Source organism: Leucopleurus acutus (assembly GCF_964270905.1).
Source record: "Leucopleurus acutus genome assembly, chromosome: 8".
In the NCBI taxonomy this organism is placed as follows: Eukaryota; Metazoa; Chordata; class Mammalia; order Artiodactyla; family Delphinidae; genus Leucopleurus; species Leucopleurus acutus.
In genome coordinates, this window is record NC_139151.1 from 30,528,521 (window position 1) to 30,549,147 (window position 20,627).

The window sequence follows — 20,627 nt, forward strand, 5'->3', positions numbered from 1 at the left end:
GGTCGGGGAACTAAGATCCCACATGCCGCGAGGCAACTAAGCCCGCGTGCCACAACTACTGAGCCCACATACTCTGGAGCCCGTGCATCACAACTAGAGAGAAGCCTGTGCACTGCACTGAAGAGCCCACTCTCCACAATGAAAGATCCTGCATGCCACAATTAAGACCCAACGCATCCAAAAAATAAATAAGTAAATATAAAAAAAGAGAATATTAAAAAAAGGAATTCAGGTTTGGGATTGAACAGTAGCTAGCTGTATAAGGCAGTAAGTTGCTTATTTTACACACTAACAAATATTGTAAATGATTATAATAGCATCCCTCAGCTAAGGTAAAGAAATAATGATTAAGATAAACAAGACAATAAATGTATTACTTTGAAGGCTTTATCACTTAATAATACAGTTAATTCTTTTTTACACACATATAATGCACACTTTTAATACATTTTATACATTTATTTAGCCATTTCTTTCTTTGCACTAAGGAAGAGTAATGTAGTCTCTAGTGTTAGTGGAGAGAAGAGAAGGCTCTACAACTCTCTGAGCCCCAGATTATCCACTGGAGTCAATGAACTACTTTATTGATTATTACTGAGCCAAGCTCTAAAATGTTGGCAAAAAATAGGCACATATTATGTAGTCAGTAAATGCGTAATGGTGGTCATCCTTTTCTTTGTTTTCTAGTCACAGAAGACATCCTGACCTTAGGGATAAGCCTATAATCAAGTTGGCCCAATCTCAATATATCGTGCCACAGATAATGGTACAAGGGATGCCATATGACCTAAGCCAGGCAAACCAGGATCATCTTCTATGATTTTCCAACTGGGAGATGGCAGAAGAAAGCTGTTTATGGTAGCTGTCTGGTTGCCTAGCTGTACCAATGAATTCCTTTAGCCATAAGAATTTAACAATGATTTTATAATGAGGAACAATGATAATTCAAGAATAAACATAAAATTATAGTTTACTGAGAGACAGAGGACACATTCCCAATTACCCTGAGGTAAAATCAAGAATGAACTAATTAAGCTTAAGGATTATCTGAATATTTGTTTCAAAAAAAACCTGTCAATAACCAGAGTTTAGAAAACATTTTGGACCTATAATATCCTTGATCTTCCGAGCTTATGAGTTGGAAAATTTGGGTGTTTTAAGTTCAATTTATTTCAGTATGCTTGGGTTCTGTTACAAAATAATTTAATATCAAGAGAACATAATAAACAAAACTTCAGCTGATTATCTACATAATTAACTAGCTGAATGAAGAAAAACAGTAAGAGACAGTAGACCACTGGATGGTATATGTCAGCCACATATTCCATACCATGCCATCACACACACATCATACTCTAGTAAAAATTCAAAAAGAGTGAGACTATTAGAGAAGGATTAATACAATATGAGAGAATCTTAAAGTCAACTTTATACCTGATAAGAAGTTCATTTCCAAACGTAATGGTTTGTTTTAACCACATTCTATTACCAAGACGTATTTGGCATCATGCAAAATGGGTTTGAATTCTAGCTCCAACACCCACTACATCTGAGTAACCTAGAGAAAGGTTAAAGCTCTAAATCTCGGCTTCTTCCTTTATATAATAGAATTGTTGTGGGAATTAATTAACAATGTGTTAAAGCACTTAGTGCCTAGAACACTGTAAGTCTTAAAAGGCGACAGATAGTAACTATCTGCTTTACAGTAAAAAGATATAGTACGTAATATTGGAAAGGAAATTTATTTCAAAAATATTCCATAAATCCCACAAATCTCAGAGACTAAGAAGCAGTAGAAACTATAATTCATTCATTTTTTCTACCCTATAATATTCATTGCTTTCAAATATGTTTAATGAAAAGTCTAAGTAGATGTTACCATATGAAGAAAAATTTTGTTTTAATCTCAAAGAAGTTGATATAGGATAGAACTTAGGCACTCACACTTGTGCTTGAAGCTAAATCATACATTTTAAAAAAGAATTCCATGCACATTTACCTATACTTCCAGAAACTCTAAAGGGTTAGATACAATACTAAAAGTTTCAAAGCTATCAAAGCAGAAGAAAATTATCTAAATTACCAAGATTCATTTTAATAACCACAGTTTATAAAATTTCTAAACACCCAACCAGAGAACTTCCATGTTTTTATTATAAGAAAACACATTTTATAGGAAAAATACCATAATTCAAATTAAATGAGATGTAAGATAAATACAATCATGAGATGCTATAATTATTTTATTTGTAAAACATAATATTCATCTGAATTTTAATCAATCAACTAGCAAATTCATTTGAAGAAAGAGGCAAGGTGAGCTGCATAGGCATAAAGCTTAGAAGGACTTTGCATGAAAAACTTCTATTTATACATAACCAGACATTCTTCCTATACCATTTCAAATCTTTTAGACAATACTTCCATAAGGGGAAACGATAAGAATCATATGGTCTCACAACATTTTCTTTAACCCGTTTCTGTACTGGCCCAATATAGTTGGAAATTATTTAATACGCTAACAAATTCCATTATTTTGTATCTATTTGAAACAATACACTGTGATGAAGAAATGATATGTAAAGGTACTAACTTGTACATAGGTTTACTATAATCATCATAAGTTTGGGGAAACCAAATGTGCTACTTATCCTATCATTGTCTAAGGTACTTACGTTACTGAAATAAACACTTTTGAACTCATGAATAAAAAGAATGATATAGCTAATAATCTAAACCGAAAGTACTAGACAATTTTCCCCATTTGGTTTAGTTCATTAAAAGTCTAAATTTTCTGATATAAAACAAGTCAATCATTTTTCTGTTCCAGGTCAAGATGCTTTCAGTTCAATGTGATGTGAATACTAATAATTCTCTCTCTATTTCAAGAGTCTATTGTTGTCATACTGCTCTCACTAACACAACAGCAAAACCAGCATTAGAGAAGCTCTGGCAGTCAGTTTAACGTAACGCTGACTGCTAAAAACTGAAAACCTTTCACTAAAATATAAAATTGGTTCCATCCTAAGTAAGGTTAGAGTGCTAAATCTTGAGAAATGCACCTCAGTTTTACAATTAATGTGCTTTCTGAATTTTTATTCACCACTGAAACTCTATGGAATGCTGAATTCAAGATGAATAGATTTAATATCACTCCTATAGAAATACAAATTTTACAAAACAGATATTCCATTATCAATTAAAAACATGTCTTAAGAGACCTTCAAGATGGCAGAGGAGTAAGATGTGGAAATCACCTTCCTCCACACAAATACATCAGAAATAAAACTATATGTGGAACAACTCCTACAGAACACCTACTGAATGCTGGCAGAAGACCTCAGACTTCCCAAAAGTCAAAAAACTCCCCATGTACCTGCGTAAGGCAAAAGAAAAAAAAAAAAAAAAAACAGAGACAAAAACAATAGGGACAGGACCTGCACCTCTGGGAAGGAGCTGTGAAGGAGGAAAAGTTTCCACACACTACAAAGCCCCTTCACTGGCAGAGACAGGGGGGGTGCTGGTGGGGAAGCTTTGGAGCCATGCAGCAATAAGGGTGCAGAGGGCAAAGCGGAAAGATTCCCGCACAGGGGATCGGTGCCGACCAGAACTCACCAGGCTGAGAGGTTTGTCTGCTCACCCGCTGGGACGGGTCGGGGCTGGGAGCTGAGGCTCGGGCTTCGGAGGTCAGATCCCAGGGAGAGGACTGGGGTTGGCTGCGTGAACACAGCCTGAATGGGGCTAGTGCACCACAGCTAGCCAGGAGGGTGTCCAGGAAAAAGTATGGACCTGCCTAAGAGGCAAGAGACCATTGTTTCGGGGTGCGTGAAGAGAAGGGATTCAGAGCACCGCCTAAACAAGCTCCAGAGATGTGCAAAAGCCACGGCTATCAGCGTGGACACCACAGACAGGCATGAAATGCAAACGCTGCTGCTGCACCCACCAAGAAACCTGTGTGCAAGCACAGGTCACTATCCACACCTCCCCTCCCCAGAGCCTGTGCAGCCCACCACTGCTAGGGTCACGTGATGCAGGGACAACATCCCCAGGAGAACAAACGGCGGGCCTCAGGCTGTTGCAACGTCATGCTTTATATTTGTTTAGTATTTAGAGTTTATTATCATTGGTAGATTTGTTTATTGATTTGGTTGCTCTCTTCCTTTTTATATATATATATATATTTTTTCCTTTTTCTCTTTTTGTGAGTGTATATGTACATGCTTCTTTGTGTGACTTTTGCTTGTATAGCTTTGCTTTTACCATTTGTCCTAGGGTTCTGTCTGTCCATTTTTTTTTTATTTTTTTATTTTTTAGCATAGCTTTTAGCACTTGTTCTGATTGGTAGAATTGTTTTTGGTTTGGTTGTTCTTTTCTTTCTTTCTTTCTTTCTTTTTTTCCTTTTTTCTCTCTTTTTTTTTTACAACTTTTTAACTTTTTTAATAATTATATTTTATTCTAATAACTTTATGCTATTTTATTATTTTATATTTTCTTTCTTTCTTTCTTTTTTTCTCCCTTTTCTTCTGAGCCATGTGACTGACAGGGTATTGGTGCTCCAGCCGGGTGTCAGGCCTGTGCCTCTGAGGTGGGAGAGCCGAGTTCAAGACACTAGTCTACCAGAGACCTCCTGGCTCCATGTAATATCAAACGGCAAAAGCTCTCCCAGAGATCACCATCTCAACGACCAGCAACCTACAGTGCTTGACACCTACACCAAACAACTAGCAAGACAGGAATACAACCCCACCCATTAGCAGAAAGCTGCCTAAAATCATAAAAAGGTCACAGACATGCCAAAACACACCACCAGATGCGGTTTTGCCCAGCAGAAAGACAAGATCCAGTCTCATCCACCAAACACAGGCACTAGTCTCCTCCACCAGGAAGCCTACACAACCCACTGAACCAACCTTAGCCACTGGAGGAAGACACCAAAAACAACAGGAACTACGAACCTGCAGCCTGCGAAAAGGAGACCCCAAACACAGTAAGTTAAGCAAAATGCGAAGACAGAGAAACACATAGCAGGTGAAAGAGCAAGGTAAAATCCCACTAGACCAAACAGATGAAGAAGAAATAGGCCTGAAAAAGAATTCAGAGTAATGATAGTAAAGATGATCCAGAATCTTGGAAATAGAATGAAGAAAATACAAGAAACATTTAACAAGGACCTAGAAGAACTAAAGAACAAACAAACAATGATGAACAACACAATAAATGAAATTAAAAATTCTCTAGAATAGATCAATAGCAGAATTACTGAGGCAGAAGAACGGATAAGTGACCTGGAAGATAAAAGATTGGAAATAACTACCATAGAGCAGAATAAAGAAAAAAGAATGAAAAGAATTGAGGACAGTCTTAGAGACCTATAGGACAATATTAATTGCACCAGCATTTGAATTACTGGGGTCGCAAAGAAGAAAAAGAGAAAAAGAAAGGGACTGAGAAAATATTTGAAGTGATTATAGTTGAAAATTTCCCTAATATAGGATAGGAAAAGGTCAAGTTCAGGAAGCGCAGAGAGTCCCATACAGAAAAAATACAAGGAGAAACACACCAAGACACATATTAATCAAACTATCAAAAATTAAACACAAAGAAAAAATATTAAAAGCAGCAAGGGAAAAACAAGAAATAACATACAAGGGAATCTCCATAAGGTTAACAGCTGATCCTTCAGCAAAAACTCTGCAAGTCAGAAGGGAGTAGCAAGACATTTTTAAAACAATGAAAGGGAAGAACTTACAAACGAGACTACTCTACACAGCAAGGATTTCATTCAGATTCAATGGAGAAATTAAAACCTCTACAGACAAGCAAAAGCTAAGAGAACACAGCATCACCAAAACAGCTTTAAAACAAATGCTAAAGGAAATTCTCTGGGCAGGGAACACAAGAGAAGAAAAAGAACTACAATGGCACACCCAAAACAATTAAGAAAATGGTAACAGGAACATACATATCAATAATTACCTTAAATGTAAAAGGATTAAATGCTCCAACCAAAAGACACAGACTGGCTGAATGGAAACAAAAACAAGACCCGCATATGTGCTGTCTACAAGAGACCCACTTCAGACCTACGGACACAAACATACTGAAAGTGAGGGGATGAAAAAAGATATTCCATGCAAATGCAAATCAAAAGAAAGGTGGAGTAGCAATTCTCATATCAGATAAAATAGACTTTAAAATAATGACTATTACAAGAGACAAAGAAGGACACAACATAATTATCAAGGGATCAATCTAAGAAAAAGATATAACAACTGTAAATATTTATGCATCCAACATAGGAGCACCTCAATACATGAGGCAAATGGTAACAGCTGTAAAAGGGAAAATCCCCAGAGGAGGGGACTTTAACACACTGTTATCGCCAATGGACAGATCATCTAAAATGAAATTAAATAAGGAAACAAAAGCTTTAAATGATACACTAAACAAGATGGACTTAATTGGTATTTATAGGACATTCCATCTAAAACAACAGAATACACTTTCTTCTCAAGTGCTCATGGAACATTCTCCAAGATAGATGATATCTTGGGTCACAAATCAAGCCTTGATAAATTTAAGAAAATTGAAATAGTATCAAGTATCTTTTCTGACCACAACGCTATGAGACTAGATTGCAATTACAGAAAAAATCTGTAAAAAATACAAACACATGGAGGCTAAACAATACACTACTTAATAACCAAGAGATCACTAAAGAAATCAAAGAGGAAATTTAAAAAATACCTAGAAACAAATGACAATGAAAGCACAACCACCCAAAACCTGTGGGATGAAGCAAAAGCAGTTCTAAGAGGGAAGATTATAGCAATACAATCCTACCACAAGAAACAAGAAACATCTCAAATAAACAACATAATCTTACATCTAAAGCAATTAGAGAAAGAAGAAAAAACAACTCCAAAGAAGTAAAGAAATCATAAAGATCAGATCAGAAATAATAATAAACAGAAACAAAGGAAACAATAGCAAAGATCAATAACACTAAAAGCTTGCTCTTTGAGAAGATAAACAAAATTGATAAACCATTAGACAGACTCATCAAGAAAAAAGGGGGTAGACTCAAATCAACAGAATTAGACATGAAAAAGGAGAAGTAACAACTGACACGGCAGAAACACAGAGGATCATGACAGATTACTACAAGCAACTATATGCCAATATAATGGAAAACCTGGAAGAAATGGACAAATTCTTAGAAAAGCACAACCTTCCAAGACTGAACCAGGAAGAAACAGAAAATATAAACAGACCATTCACAAGCACTGAAATTGAGACTGTGAAAAAGAATCTTCCAGCAAACAAAAGCCCAGGACCAGATGGCTTCACAGGCGAATTCTATCAAACATTTAGAGAAGAGCTAACACCTATCCTTCTCAAACTCCTCCAAAATATAGCAGATGGAGGAACACTCCCAAACTCATTCTACGAGGCCACCATCACCCTGACACCAAAACTAGACAAAGATGTCACAAAGAAAGAAAACTACAGGCCAATATCACTAATGAACATAGATGCAAAAATCCTCAACAAAATATTAGCAAACAGAATCCAACAGCACATTAAATGGATCATACACCATGATCAAGTGGGGTTTATCCCAGAAATGAAAGGAGTCTTCAATATACACAAATCAATGTGATAAACCATACTAACAAACTGAAGGAGAAAAAACGATATGATCATCTCAATAGATGCAGAGTAAGCTTTCAACAAAATTCAACAGCCATTTACGATAAAAACTCTCTAGAAAGTAGGCAGAGTGGGAACTTACCTCAACATAATAAAGGCCATATATGACAAACCCACAGCCAACATCATTCTCAATGGTGAAAAACTGAAACCATTACCACTAAGATCAGGAACAAGACAAGGTTGTCGACTCTCAGCACTATTATTCAACACAGTTTTGGAAGTTTTAGCCACAGTGATCAGAGAAGAAAAAGAAATAAAATGAATCCAATTTGGAAAAAAGAAGTAAAACTGTCACTGTTTGCAGATGACATGATACTATATAGAGAATTCTAAAGATGCTACGAGAAAACTACTAGAGCTAATCAACAAATTTAGCAAAGTAGCAGGATACAAAGTTAATGCACAGATATCTCTTGTATTCCTATACACTAATGATGAAAAATCTGAAACTGAAATCAAGAAAACACTCCCATTTGCCACTGCAACAGAAAAAATAAAATACCTAGGAATAAACCTACCTAAGGAGACAAAAGACCTGTATGCAGAAAACTATAAGACACTGATGAAAGAAATTAAAGATGATACAAACAGATGGAGAGATATAACATGTTCTTGGATTGGAAGAATCAATATTGTGAAAATGACTCTACTACCCAAAGCAATCTATAGATTCAATGCAATCCCTATCAAACTACCAATGGCATTATTCACAGAACTAGAACAAAAGGTTTCACAATTTGTATGGAAACACAAAAGACCCCGAATAGCCGAAGCAATCTTGAGAAAGAAAAACCAAGCTGGAGGAATCAGGCTCCCTGTCTTTAGACTATACTACAAAGCTACAGCAATCAAGACAGTATGGTACTGGCACAAAAACAGAAAGATAGATCAATGGAACAGGATAGAAAGCCCAGAGATAAACCCACGCACATATAGTCACCGTATCTTTGATAAAGGAGGTAAGAATATACAATGGAGAAAAGACAGCCTCTTCAATACATGGTGCTGGGAAAACTGGACAGCTACATGTAAAAGAATGAAACTAGAACACTCCCTAACACCATACACAAAAATAAACTCAAAATGGATTAGAGATCTAAATATAAGGCCAGACACTATAAAACTCTTAGAGGAAACCTTAGGCAGAACACTGTATGAAATAAATCACAGCAAGATCCTTTATGACCCACCTCCTAGAGAAACGGAAATAAAAACGAAAATAAACAAATCGGACCTAATGAACCTGAAAAGCTTTTGTAACAGCAAAGGAAACCATAAACAAGATGAAAAGACAACCCTCAGAATGGGAGAAAATATTTGCAAATGAAGCAACTGACAAAGGATTAACCTCCAAAATTTACAAGCAGCTCATGCAGCTTAATATAAAAACAAAAAAAAAAAACAATCCAAAAATGGTCAGAAGACCTAAACAGACATTTCTCCAAAGAAGATATACAGACTGACAACAAACACATGAAAGAATGCTCAACATCATTCATCATTAGAGAAATGCAAATCAAAACTACAATGAGATATCATCTCACACCAGTCAGAATGGCCATCATCAAAAAATCTAGAAGCAATAAATGCTGGAGAGGGTGTGGAGAAAAGGAACACTCTTGCACTGCTGGTGGGAATGTGAACTGGTACAGGCACTATGGAGAACAGTATGGAGGTTCCTTAAAAAACTACAAATAGAACTACCATATGACCCAGCAATCCTACTACTGGGCATATACCCTGAGAAAACCATAATTCAATAAGAGTCATGTACCAAAATGTTCATTGCAGCTCTATTTACAATAGCCTGGAGATGGAAACAACCTAAGCGTCCATCATCAGATGAATGGATAAAGAAGATGTGGCACGTATATACAATGGACTATTACTCAGCCATAAAAAGAAACGAAATTGAGCTATTTGTAATGAGGTGGATGGACCTAGAGTCTGTCATACAGAGTGAAGTAAGTCAGAAAGAGAAAGAGAAATACCGTATGCTAACACATATATATGGAATTTAAGAAAAAAAAAATGTCATGAAGAACCTAGGGGTAAGACAGGAATAAAGACACAGACCTACTAGAGAATGGACTTGAGGAAATGGGAAGGGGGAAAGGTAAGCTGTGACAAAGCGAGAGAGTGGCATGGACATATATACTCTATCAAATGTAAAATAGACAGCTAGTGGGAAGCAACTGCATAGCACAGGGAGATCAGCTCAGTGCTTTGTGACCACCTAGAGGGGTGGGATAGGGAGGGTGAGAGGGAGGGAGACGCAAGAGGGAGGAGATATGGGAACATATGTATAACTGATTCACTTTGTTATAAAGCAGAAACTAACACACCATTCTAAAGCAATTATACTCCAATAAAGATGTAAAAAAAAAAAAAAAACCACACATTATCTCTGTTAGTTAAGGCAAGTAGTGTTAGCCGCTGTAACAAAACCTAAATCTTAGTGGCTTTAGACAATAAAACTTTCTCTCTCCCTCACAAAAAAAAAAAAAAAAAAAAAGAGTCATGTACCACAATGTTCATTGCAGCTCTATTTACAATAGCCAGGAGATGGAAGCAGCCTATGTGTCCATAGACAGATGCATGGATAATGAAGATGTGGCCATATAGACAATGGAAACTTACTTAGCCATAAAAAGAAACGAAATTGAGTTACTTGTAGTGAGATGGATGGACCTAGAATCTGTCATATAGAGTGAAGTAAGTCAGAGAAAAACAAATACCATATGCTAACACATATATATGGAATCTAAAAAAAAAAAAATGTTTCTGAAGAGCCTAGGGGCAGGACAGAAATAAAGATGCAGGCATAGAGAATGGACTTAAGGACACGGGCAAGGGGAAGCGTAAGCTGGGATGAAGTGAGAGAGTGGCATGGACTCTTATATACTACCAGATGTGAAACAGATACGTAGTGGGAAGCAGCCACATAGCACAGGGAGATCAGCTCGGTGCTTTGTGACCACCTGGGGTGGGGGATAGGGAGGGTGAGAGGGAGATGCAAGAGGAGGAGATATGGGGATATATGTATATGTATAGCTGATTCATTTTGTTATAAAACAGAAACTAACACACCATTGTAAAACAATTCTACTCCAATAAAGATGTTAAAAGAAAACAAAAAGTCTTAAGAATTATAAACTATAGCATTTTTTAAAAATAATTTCAACTTTTCACAATAGAAAAGTATTACTCAAGATAGGCAATGGAAAATTCCAGTTGGGTACTAAAATGTTGGGATGGTAAGCCTACAACCCCTCTCCTAGTGCAGGAAAGTGCTGGCTTTAGCCTACCTTAAATATACTTTTAAAAGGTAAAGTGACATAAAAGAAGTAACCCTCTGGGATTATCAGTCATTTTAAACATTTACTTTATTATATTTTCAAACTTTTCTGCGAAAAAGAAGTAATGCTCACTAAACTTCACTGATACTGTACATTAAATCATCTTGGTACTGAAATGCTTACCATATCCTTCTCTAATTACATTATTAAAATATAACAAAAGGATTTAAATCTCATCAGTAAGTATAATGTATCACTGAAAATAAAATAAGAACATATAATTTATTCACTAGAAAATAAAAAAGATTAAAGCTACATTCAGACTTGCTAAGTCTGGTGGCAGGGTGGTACAGGTGCTGCCGCTCTCTACCTCCTCAACTGCCCTTTTATTGTTTCAAACTCCCTCCTAGGGATAGATAGTAAAGCATGAACTGCAGTCAGAAGCAGCTGTAACAGGAGCCCCCTTACTCCCTTGGTAACAGCAGAAGCAGCAATCAAGTAATAAAAATGCAATTCCATGTTTAAACTGTACCCCCTTGCTGTCACCACTCCAACCACCACACAGGCACAGAACATCCTGGGGCCGTCCCTCAGGCTTGGGCCCCTTGGTCCACTGGAGCAATGCTTCTGGCATAGGTGGGAGAAACAGAGTGGGCAGAGCACAAAAATTCAAAGTATACAGATTACTGTAAAGCAAGTTTATGAGCACAGACTTTAGGACCAGCCTTGCTGGGAATGAAATTCCATTTCGTCTCTGGCTCTGAGATGAATCACTAAGCGAATGAGGATGGCAGAGTCTCTAGGAAAAGCCCTTCTCCACAGGAATGAAGAGAGAAGAGAGACACAAGGGCCAACTCCTAAGAGAGCACTGTGGATTCCTGAACTTGGCGGGGCGGGAGGGGGGCAAAGAGTTTCAGGGAGGAAGGGGGACAGAATGGGCACTTTAAATCACACATTGACAACATGCATGAACTTTGAAAACATTATGCTAAGTGAATAAGCAGAGGACAAACACTTATATGACTCCACTTATATGAGGTACCAAGAGTAGTCAGATTCATAGAGACAGAAATCAGAATGGTGGTTCCCAGGGGATGGGGGGGATGAGGGATGGGAAATTATTTATTGGGTAGGGAGTTCCAGTTTAAGATAAAAAATGAACAATGCAAATTAATATAGAGATCAAAAAATAAATCAATGATTAAAAAAGAAAATATTAAAACATTAATTAACATAGACTTATTCTAAAAGCAAAACTTATTCTTTAAAGTGCAAAGAAAATAGACAAATATGACAAATAGACAAATATGGCAAGTAAGGGGGAAGGTAAAAATAAAAAAACCTTAATAAAAGTAAGTAGAAAAAAGAAAAATAAGATATTTATAAACTACAAAATTAAAAACAGTGATAAAATCCAGAGTTGACAAGGATGCAAAGAAGATACCTTAATTACTCTGTGTGTAGGAATAATAACTGGTAATAAAAACCTTTTAGAAGGCAATTTGATAATGCCAAAAAAAATTTCATAAGTTTACACCCTTGGATCAGCCATTATACTTCCATTAAGAAATATAGAGTTCTGGTTCAAGACAATGACACAGGAAGATCCCAAACTCACTTCCTCCTATAGACACACCAAGTCTACAGCTAAAGAAGGAACAATTTCCTCTGAGAAATACCTACAGGCTGGCTGAACAATTACCACACACTGGGCAAAAGAGAAGAAAACCACATCAAAGCGGGTGGGAGAGGCTGGGATACAGTCTTGCCATAAAACCCACCCCTGGAACAGTGACCCAAAGTTAGGAGGAAACTCAAAAGCCATACCTCTGCTTGAGGAATGAAGGGTTTGACCCCATACTAGGCACCCCAACTTTAAAGACCTGCACCTGAGTAACAAGTTCCCAAAATATCTAGCTTTGCAAATCAACTGGGCTCACAACAACGATATCCACAAGAGTGTACTCTTCTGAGAAACAGCTCAAAAAGGGCTCCTATGCTGGGACTCACCTGCCCCAGGGCAGCCGATGGAGCTCAGACTTTAAGTGAAAGAGCTTCACTTGGGTAGATTAAAGCATTGGCCTGAGAGGCAGGCATCTAATCTAATACATATGTCTAAGAACTTGCTGGAACACTCTCTGGGTACATAGGCTAGGGAACACCATCTTTGCACTCTCCGTCTGCTAGCCAACAGGTGCCATCATTGTTTTTTCCTTTTCTAGTGGGTGCCATCTTTCCGCACATGCTCTGCCTCACTCCAGGCATCAGGCACCATATTTGCACTCTCCCTCAGCTTTGCTCTGGCCAGTGGGTGCCACCTTTCTTATTTTTTTTTCTTTTTCTGGTGGGTGCCATCTTTATGTTCCCCCGCTGCCTCCCTACAGCCAGCAGGCAACATGTTCTCACTCTCTCTCTGCCATGCTCCAGGGCACCAGTATCTCTCAGAAGTGAGCTTTATATACTTTCGGAGCCCTGATTTTTGTAGCTACAGCCAAGGGGCCATCCCTTGATCATATGGCTCTGGAGGCCAAGAGAGCTTGCATTCCTGGGTCCCATGGGACTCTAACAATTGGAGAGACAGTTCTTGGCAGGCTACTATCTCCAAGGTTCTGCACAGACAACATAATGACACCCCCCCACATCTTTCTGTGAAAGAAGCCTATTTGCTTGTACTGGAGCTTTGGCCTGAGAGGCAGGCTTCAGGTTTGGCGCATACCTAGGGGCCTATGGAACTCCTCTCAGGGATCATAGGTCAGTGAATGCCGTCTTTGTCCTCTCCTTCTGCCTTACTATAGCTTGCCAGTATCTCCTAGAAAAGAGCTTATACACGTATCTAGAGTCTCCGTTTATGCAACTGCCAATCAGGAGACACCACCAGATCACCTGGCTCAAATGGCCAGTGGGGATTATACTTGCAGTCCCATAGGACTGTATATATTTTCATACTTTAAAATTTGCTCCCTGAGCATCTGGCTTCAAAGCATCCTGAATCTACTGCTGACTGATAAACTTCCTCCATATGATGCTGACAGGTCATGAGACACCCTCAAGCTACAGGGAGATAATAAGAATATAATAGGCTGCTTGAACAATCACAAAGGTTTAAGAGACAGCCAAGAGTTAGGGTAGGGTTGAATGATAAGGTTCAACCACCAGGACACTGGTCTAGCAGCACCATTTTGGAGTCCTCCCTCCAGCCTACTAATGTCAGGGGCTTACCCACCCATCAGTGGGCTAGCACCAGAGCCAGAAACCCCAGACCCACAGTCAGCCAATCCAGGAACCAGCTCTGCACACCAGCAGACCAATACCAACCCCAGCCTCCCCAGCCCCCAAGTCCTGCAGCCCCAGCCCCTCCCACCAGTGGGCTGGCATGAGCTCCAGCCTCCCCAGGACCTGCAGCCAGCCAGCCCAGAACCTGGTCCTGCCCATCAGCAGGCCAGCACCAGCCCCAGGATCCTCAGGCTATGTGACCAGCCATGCTGGGACATGGCCCCACACACCAGGGCCTGGCAGTCAATACATGAAGTAGGGCCTGGTAGCCACCTAGAACAGGGACCAGTGCTGCTGACTAGTATGACCACAGTACCTGGCCCCGCCATAATAGAAGGGTCCATGCAGCCCACATAGGGGGCAACCTTAGAGCATATAGCTCTGGTAAGCAGAAGGGGGTATGCTGCTAAGCTCCATAAGACATCTCCCACATAAACCATTCTCCAAGATTGGAAAACATACTTGACTTAGAGTTCATAGAAACAAAAAGAGAATTCAGCAAAATGAGGAGACAGAGGAGTATGTTTGAAACAAAGGAAAAAGACAAAGCCCCAGAAGAAGAACTAAGTAAAGTGGAGATAAGCAATCTACCCAATAGAGTGTTCAAGTTAATGATCATGAAGATGCTCAACAAACTCAGGAGATGAATGGATGGACACAGAGAAAAAGTTAACAAAGAGTGAAAAAATATAAAGATGAACTAAACAGAGCTGAAGAATACAATAACTGACATAAAAAATATACGAGAAAGCAATCAAAACAGATTAGATAATAAAATGAAATGAATCAGTAAACTAGAAGACAGAGTAGTGGAAATCACCCAAGCTGAAGAGAAAGAAAAGAAAAAGGAATTTAAAAATTTTAGAATAGTTTAAAAGACCTCAAGGACAACATCAAGCATACTAACATTCACTTTATAGGGGGTCTCACAAGGAGAAGAGAGAGAGAAAGAGGCAAAGAACTTATTTGAAGAAATAATAGCTGATAATGTCCCTAACCTGAAAAGGAAAAAGACATCCAAGTCCAGAAATCAGAGTCCCAAACAAGATGAAACCAAAGAGGTCTAAACAAAGACACATTACTAAAAAGTGGTAAAAATTAAAGATAAAGAAAGAATCTTAAGAGCAGCAAGAGAAAAGCAATTAGTTATACACAAGGGAACTTTCATAAGACAATGAGCTGACTTTTCAGCAGAAACGTTGCAGGGTACACAAAACAAAAAGATACAAAATATGATGTCAAAAACAGTAAACAAACAAACAAACAAACAAAAAACAGTAAACATTGGGGGAAGGTGAGTAAAAACACAGGATTGTTAGCATGCATTCAAACTTAAGAGAGCATCAACTTAAACCTTAAACTAACACACACACACACACACAAATAGGTTTTTATATATGAATCTCATGGTAACCACAAACTAAAAATCTATAAGAGATACATACAAAAAAAAAGAATCCAAAAAAAAATTAAATACAGTCATCAAATCACAAGGGAAGAGGGCAAAATAAGATGACAGAAACAAAAATGAACTATAAAAATAACCAGAAAACAATTATTAAAATGGCAATAAGTACATACCTACCAATAATTACTTTAAATGTAAATAGACTAAATGCTCCAATCAAAAGATACAGAGTGGCTGAATGAATAAAAAATCAAGAGTCATATATATGCTGCCTATAAGAGACTCACTTAAGAACTAAAGACAAACACAGACTAAAGTGAGCGGATGGAAATATCAACTCCATGAAAATGAAAATGAAAAGAAAGCGGAGCTTTCTTTAAAACAGAATTTAACAGACTTTAAAATAAAGACTGTAACAAGAGACATAAAAAGACATTACATAATGATAAAGGGATCAATCCAACGAGCAGACATAACAACTGTAAATTGTTATTTAAAAATGGACAAATCACGTGAATAGACATTTTTCCAAAGAAGACAAACAAATGACCAACAGACACATGAAAGGATGTTAAACATCACTAATCATCAAGGAAATGCAAATTAAAACTGCAAAGAGATATCACCTCACGTCTGTCCAGAATGGCTATAATCAAAAAGACAACAAATAACAAGGGTTAACAAGGATGTGGAGAAAAGGGAACCCTTGTGCGCTGTTGGTGGGATTGTAAATTAGTACAGCAACTATGTAAAACAGTATGGAGGTTCGTCAAAAAACGTAAAAATAGAACTGCCATATGATCTAGCAATTGCACTTTTGGGGTATTTTTCAAAAGAAATGAACAAAAACACTAATTTGAAAAGATGTATGCTCCCCTATGTTCACTGCAGCATTATTTACAATAGCCAAGATATGGACGCATCCTAAGTGTCCATCCAAAGATGAATGGATAAAGAAGATGTGGTGTGTGTGTGTGTGTGTGTATACACAATGCAATATTACTTGCCCATAAAAAAGTAATGAAATCTTGCCATTTGTGACAACATGGACGGACCTAGAGAGTATTATGCTAAGTGAAATAAATTAGACAGAGAAAGACAAATACCCCATATGATTTTACTTTTCTGTAGAATCTAAAAAACAAAACAAACATAACAAGACAGAAACAGATTCATAGATACAGAGAACAAACTGGTGGTTGCCTGAGGAGAGGGAGTTGGGAGATGAGCGAAATTGATGAGGAAGATTAAGAGGTACAAACTTCCAGTTATAAAATAGGTTATGGGGGTGTAATGTACAGCATAGGGAATATAGTCAATAATATTGTAATAACTTTGTATGGTGACAGATGGTTACTAGACTTATCATGTAATGTATAAAAATATCAAATCACTATGCTGTGCACCTGAAACTAATATAATATTCTAAATCAATTATACTTCAATAAAAAAAGAGGGGAAAAAAAGACATGAATGCAAGACTTGAAAGCATAAAACTCCTAGAAAAGAAAGCCACTGCTTACTTACTCGTACATGTACATAAAGGTGAAGGAACTGAACAGGTTGTTCACTGAACTGCAGTCATTCATAACAACAAACAATATAGAAATAATCTAATATCCACCAGTAGAGTACTAGCATATAATTATATTATGGAATGCTACACAACCACTCAAAATAATAAGGTTAACATATTTATACTTATGTAAAGATCTTCAGGACCTATTGCCACAAAAGAGTTGTTACAGAAGAAACTATAATGTAAGGAAAAATTTTAAAACTGTATCTATATATTTGTACATATGAATATGAAGAGAGAAGAAACAGATTATAAGGAACATATCAAACCTTGAACTGGTTTACTCTAATGAAGGACTAAGAGTTAGAGGAGAGGATGAAATGAATGTTTAAAGTTTTCTTCTATATAGCTCATTAAATTTGAAACATTTTCTGAAAGTATTTTAAAATTTTGGGTAATCAAATTTTACAAAGTTTTATATGAGATAATGCATTATAAAAATGTTTAAAGATATCATGAATCTATAACAAATGAAACTACTGATATATCATCCTTATATCTAGGATCATAACTACTGACAATTATTTGCTTACAATTCCTCATTTTACACAAGTTAAAATTGAAGGCCAAATAGTTGATTTTCAGAATTATAGTAAACTATAAGACCTATAAAAGAAAAATATATATCCATAGTTTTCAGTAAAGAAGGAATTCTGCAGAAATCCTCAACTATAATTCTTTGAATTTCCAATAACACCCCTTGTCAAAGTGCTGAAAGGTACTTTGAAGGGTTTATTCTCTGTCTGAAGTAAAGATCTTCAACAAAATCACTCTAATCATAAAAATTACTATCTTATTCTATAGTAACAATATTAAGTATATCTTTTTCAAGATTTTCTAAGAAGCCTATATAATTGGACCATAATAACTCTATTCCTCTCACTTAGTTAACTGCCTTACAAAGTGCTTTTTTAACATACCTCAAGCTATACCCAAGGACTGACATTAAAAAGAAGTCCTAAGTGAAAACCCTCTGTGTTTTCTATAATATTAAGAAATTTCTAAAATATGTTTCACTGTATATTCCTCTGGGTCCCCTATAATTTGAAGACTTATGACAAATTTCTTTCGTAACTCAGGATCAGGTGTTAGTTTACTTCATAATGAGAAGAATAGACAATTATTTTGTTCCCCAACCCAGGGGACATCCAGCAGTGTCAAGAGATGATTTTGATTGTCACAGCGGGGAAATGGAGGGCTAATGGCACCAGAAGATAGAGGCCAGAGGTGACATTAAATATCCTAAAATGCACAAAACAGCCCCCCACAACAATTAACTATGTGGCACAAAATGTCACTGGTACTGAGATTGAGAAACATCGGCTAGAAAATGACCTACATAATCCATCCTCGTTCCTTCTTTCAGTGGCTACTGACATGTTCAGGGCTAAGTCAGCTAACCCAGGGTTTGCTCTCCCTTCTTTACTTGTCACTTTTCTCCCTACGACATCCCAAGTGCTGTAAGACATTCTGGTTAGTAATGAGTTTTATTCTGGGAAAATATCAGAAATGTCAATTTTAATACCTTTTTAGTATGTAAAGAGTTATGTATAATTTAATATAATTTAACCTAATACTGTATTAAATCAAGGTTCAGGTAATATTTTATAAGTGAAAAACACAATGTTTCTTACCTTAAATAGGCAACGGCATATATATTCATATACCATATGTTTTAATGAGTTGATGAGAGACTGAATCCTCTGTTCTGTATTTTCAGAATCCTGTAGATTACAATTTGAAAATTGAAAAACCATTAGGAAATTCATGAACATTTAAAAGGTACCCCACAGTTTAATCATGCTTATAAATTGTTCCTCCAGACTCAAAACTGATTCTGGGACAATTATCTTCAGCAAACAGACTCAAGGGACTAGACGAATAAGTGCATTAAACTTCTACATTAATATAATAAAAAACTGATGTATTTTTAATGTATAGATAGAGTTAAAGCTTTCAATAAATGAAAATTATAATCAATTACCAGTAATATCATATGAATTGAATTTGACCATACCACTTTGATTCCTACTGGCATTAAAAATACTACGTCAATCTGGGTTAAAGCCATTTAATTACTTGTATTATAATTACCAATCCAGCCCCAAAACAGTATGACCAGAACCATACTATAAAGAATTTTCTCATCCCCAGTACAGGAACTTAAACAATCTTAAACCATGCCCTCCAGCTTGAATTTGAAATACGTGGTGTAAAAATTCATACATAGTTTTAGTTTTTTATCTGCTTTTGTACCTCCATTGTACATGATTGCTATGATTTGAAAAATATCATCAATGGATATTTTATTTGATTAATGAAAAATGGCTTGGGGTAGGAATAGTGGAGGGGATGTTGTAAAGGCTGGCCTTTTCCCTTGGTGTGATATGAATGTAAGTTTCACTTCATTCTGGGTGCAATTGGAGAATACATGCCTTGCAGAATTCAATTCTGGTATAACATTTAGACAAAATTTGCTTGCTTCCTTGTGATGATAATTGGCAAGGAAAAAAAAAACTAGCAAAATAATTTTAACAGTTTAGAGAAGTACACCCAGGACGACAGGATGAGCAATAAAATGTGTGAAATTAGCAGAAAACATTGTGACTTGATACTCAGATACATCAAATGTAGGTTTCTGGCCGTGTTAGTAGCATGTTCTAACCAAGAGAGCTCATTATTCACAGTTCATACCACAAACACTTCTCTTAATTTTACTATTTATTAACAAAGATCACATGTGAAATTGAAGCTTAGATCCACTAAAAGACACTCTAATGTGAGACAGAATATAGTACCTACAAGGTCCAGTAGATTTTCAATGTATGTACTTCTATGTATTTCAGATTATATTTTTCAAATGAACTCAAATGCCCACCTAAACACACATGTGCATATACACGTACAAACACATGCAAAGGTCAATGTTATTCAATGGCCGTATTATCACAGAACTATTGTCACTAAGGAAGTACTGAGCTATAAGCTTTTCTAAACAGTACAAAATAACCAGTATTTTTACTAAGTTGATTTAGACCTTCTAACTTATTTCTCAGTCCTTATATTTTATAGGGTCATTGAATTTTAACATACAATTTTTTTACTAAAAGATAAGAATGAATTTTAAATGAACTTATTACTGTGTACTTTCTAAGTAATTTATACAAAATTATTAATAAAAACAAAGTTAAGTATAAATGACTCTCTAGATTTACCTGTGACACAGCAAATTAGAAATATGATCAATATATCATGAACCAACTCTCACAGACTTTACACTATTACTGTTTTTTGTAAAAATTCTTCTACCAGCACAATATTATAAATGGTTTGATTAAATTTAACATATTAA

General features: G+C 36.6%; 1 protein-coding gene across 1 annotated transcript in view; it reads right to left on the reverse strand.

Moving 5' to 3' along the window:
- The window catches only part of LOC309964926 (cytoplasmic dynein 2 heavy chain 1-like), a gene marked incomplete at both ends in the record, with an annotated part of 239,188 nt that overhangs the window by 148,884 nt on the left and 69,677 nt on the right, over nt 1–20,627 (reverse strand). The window contains one exon of the mRNA XM_082844100.1: nt 18,910–18,999. Coding sequence (XP_082700226.1) covers nt 18,910–18,999 — 90 coding nt within the window. The remainder of the gene's footprint in view (nt 1–18,909; nt 19,000–20,627) is intronic.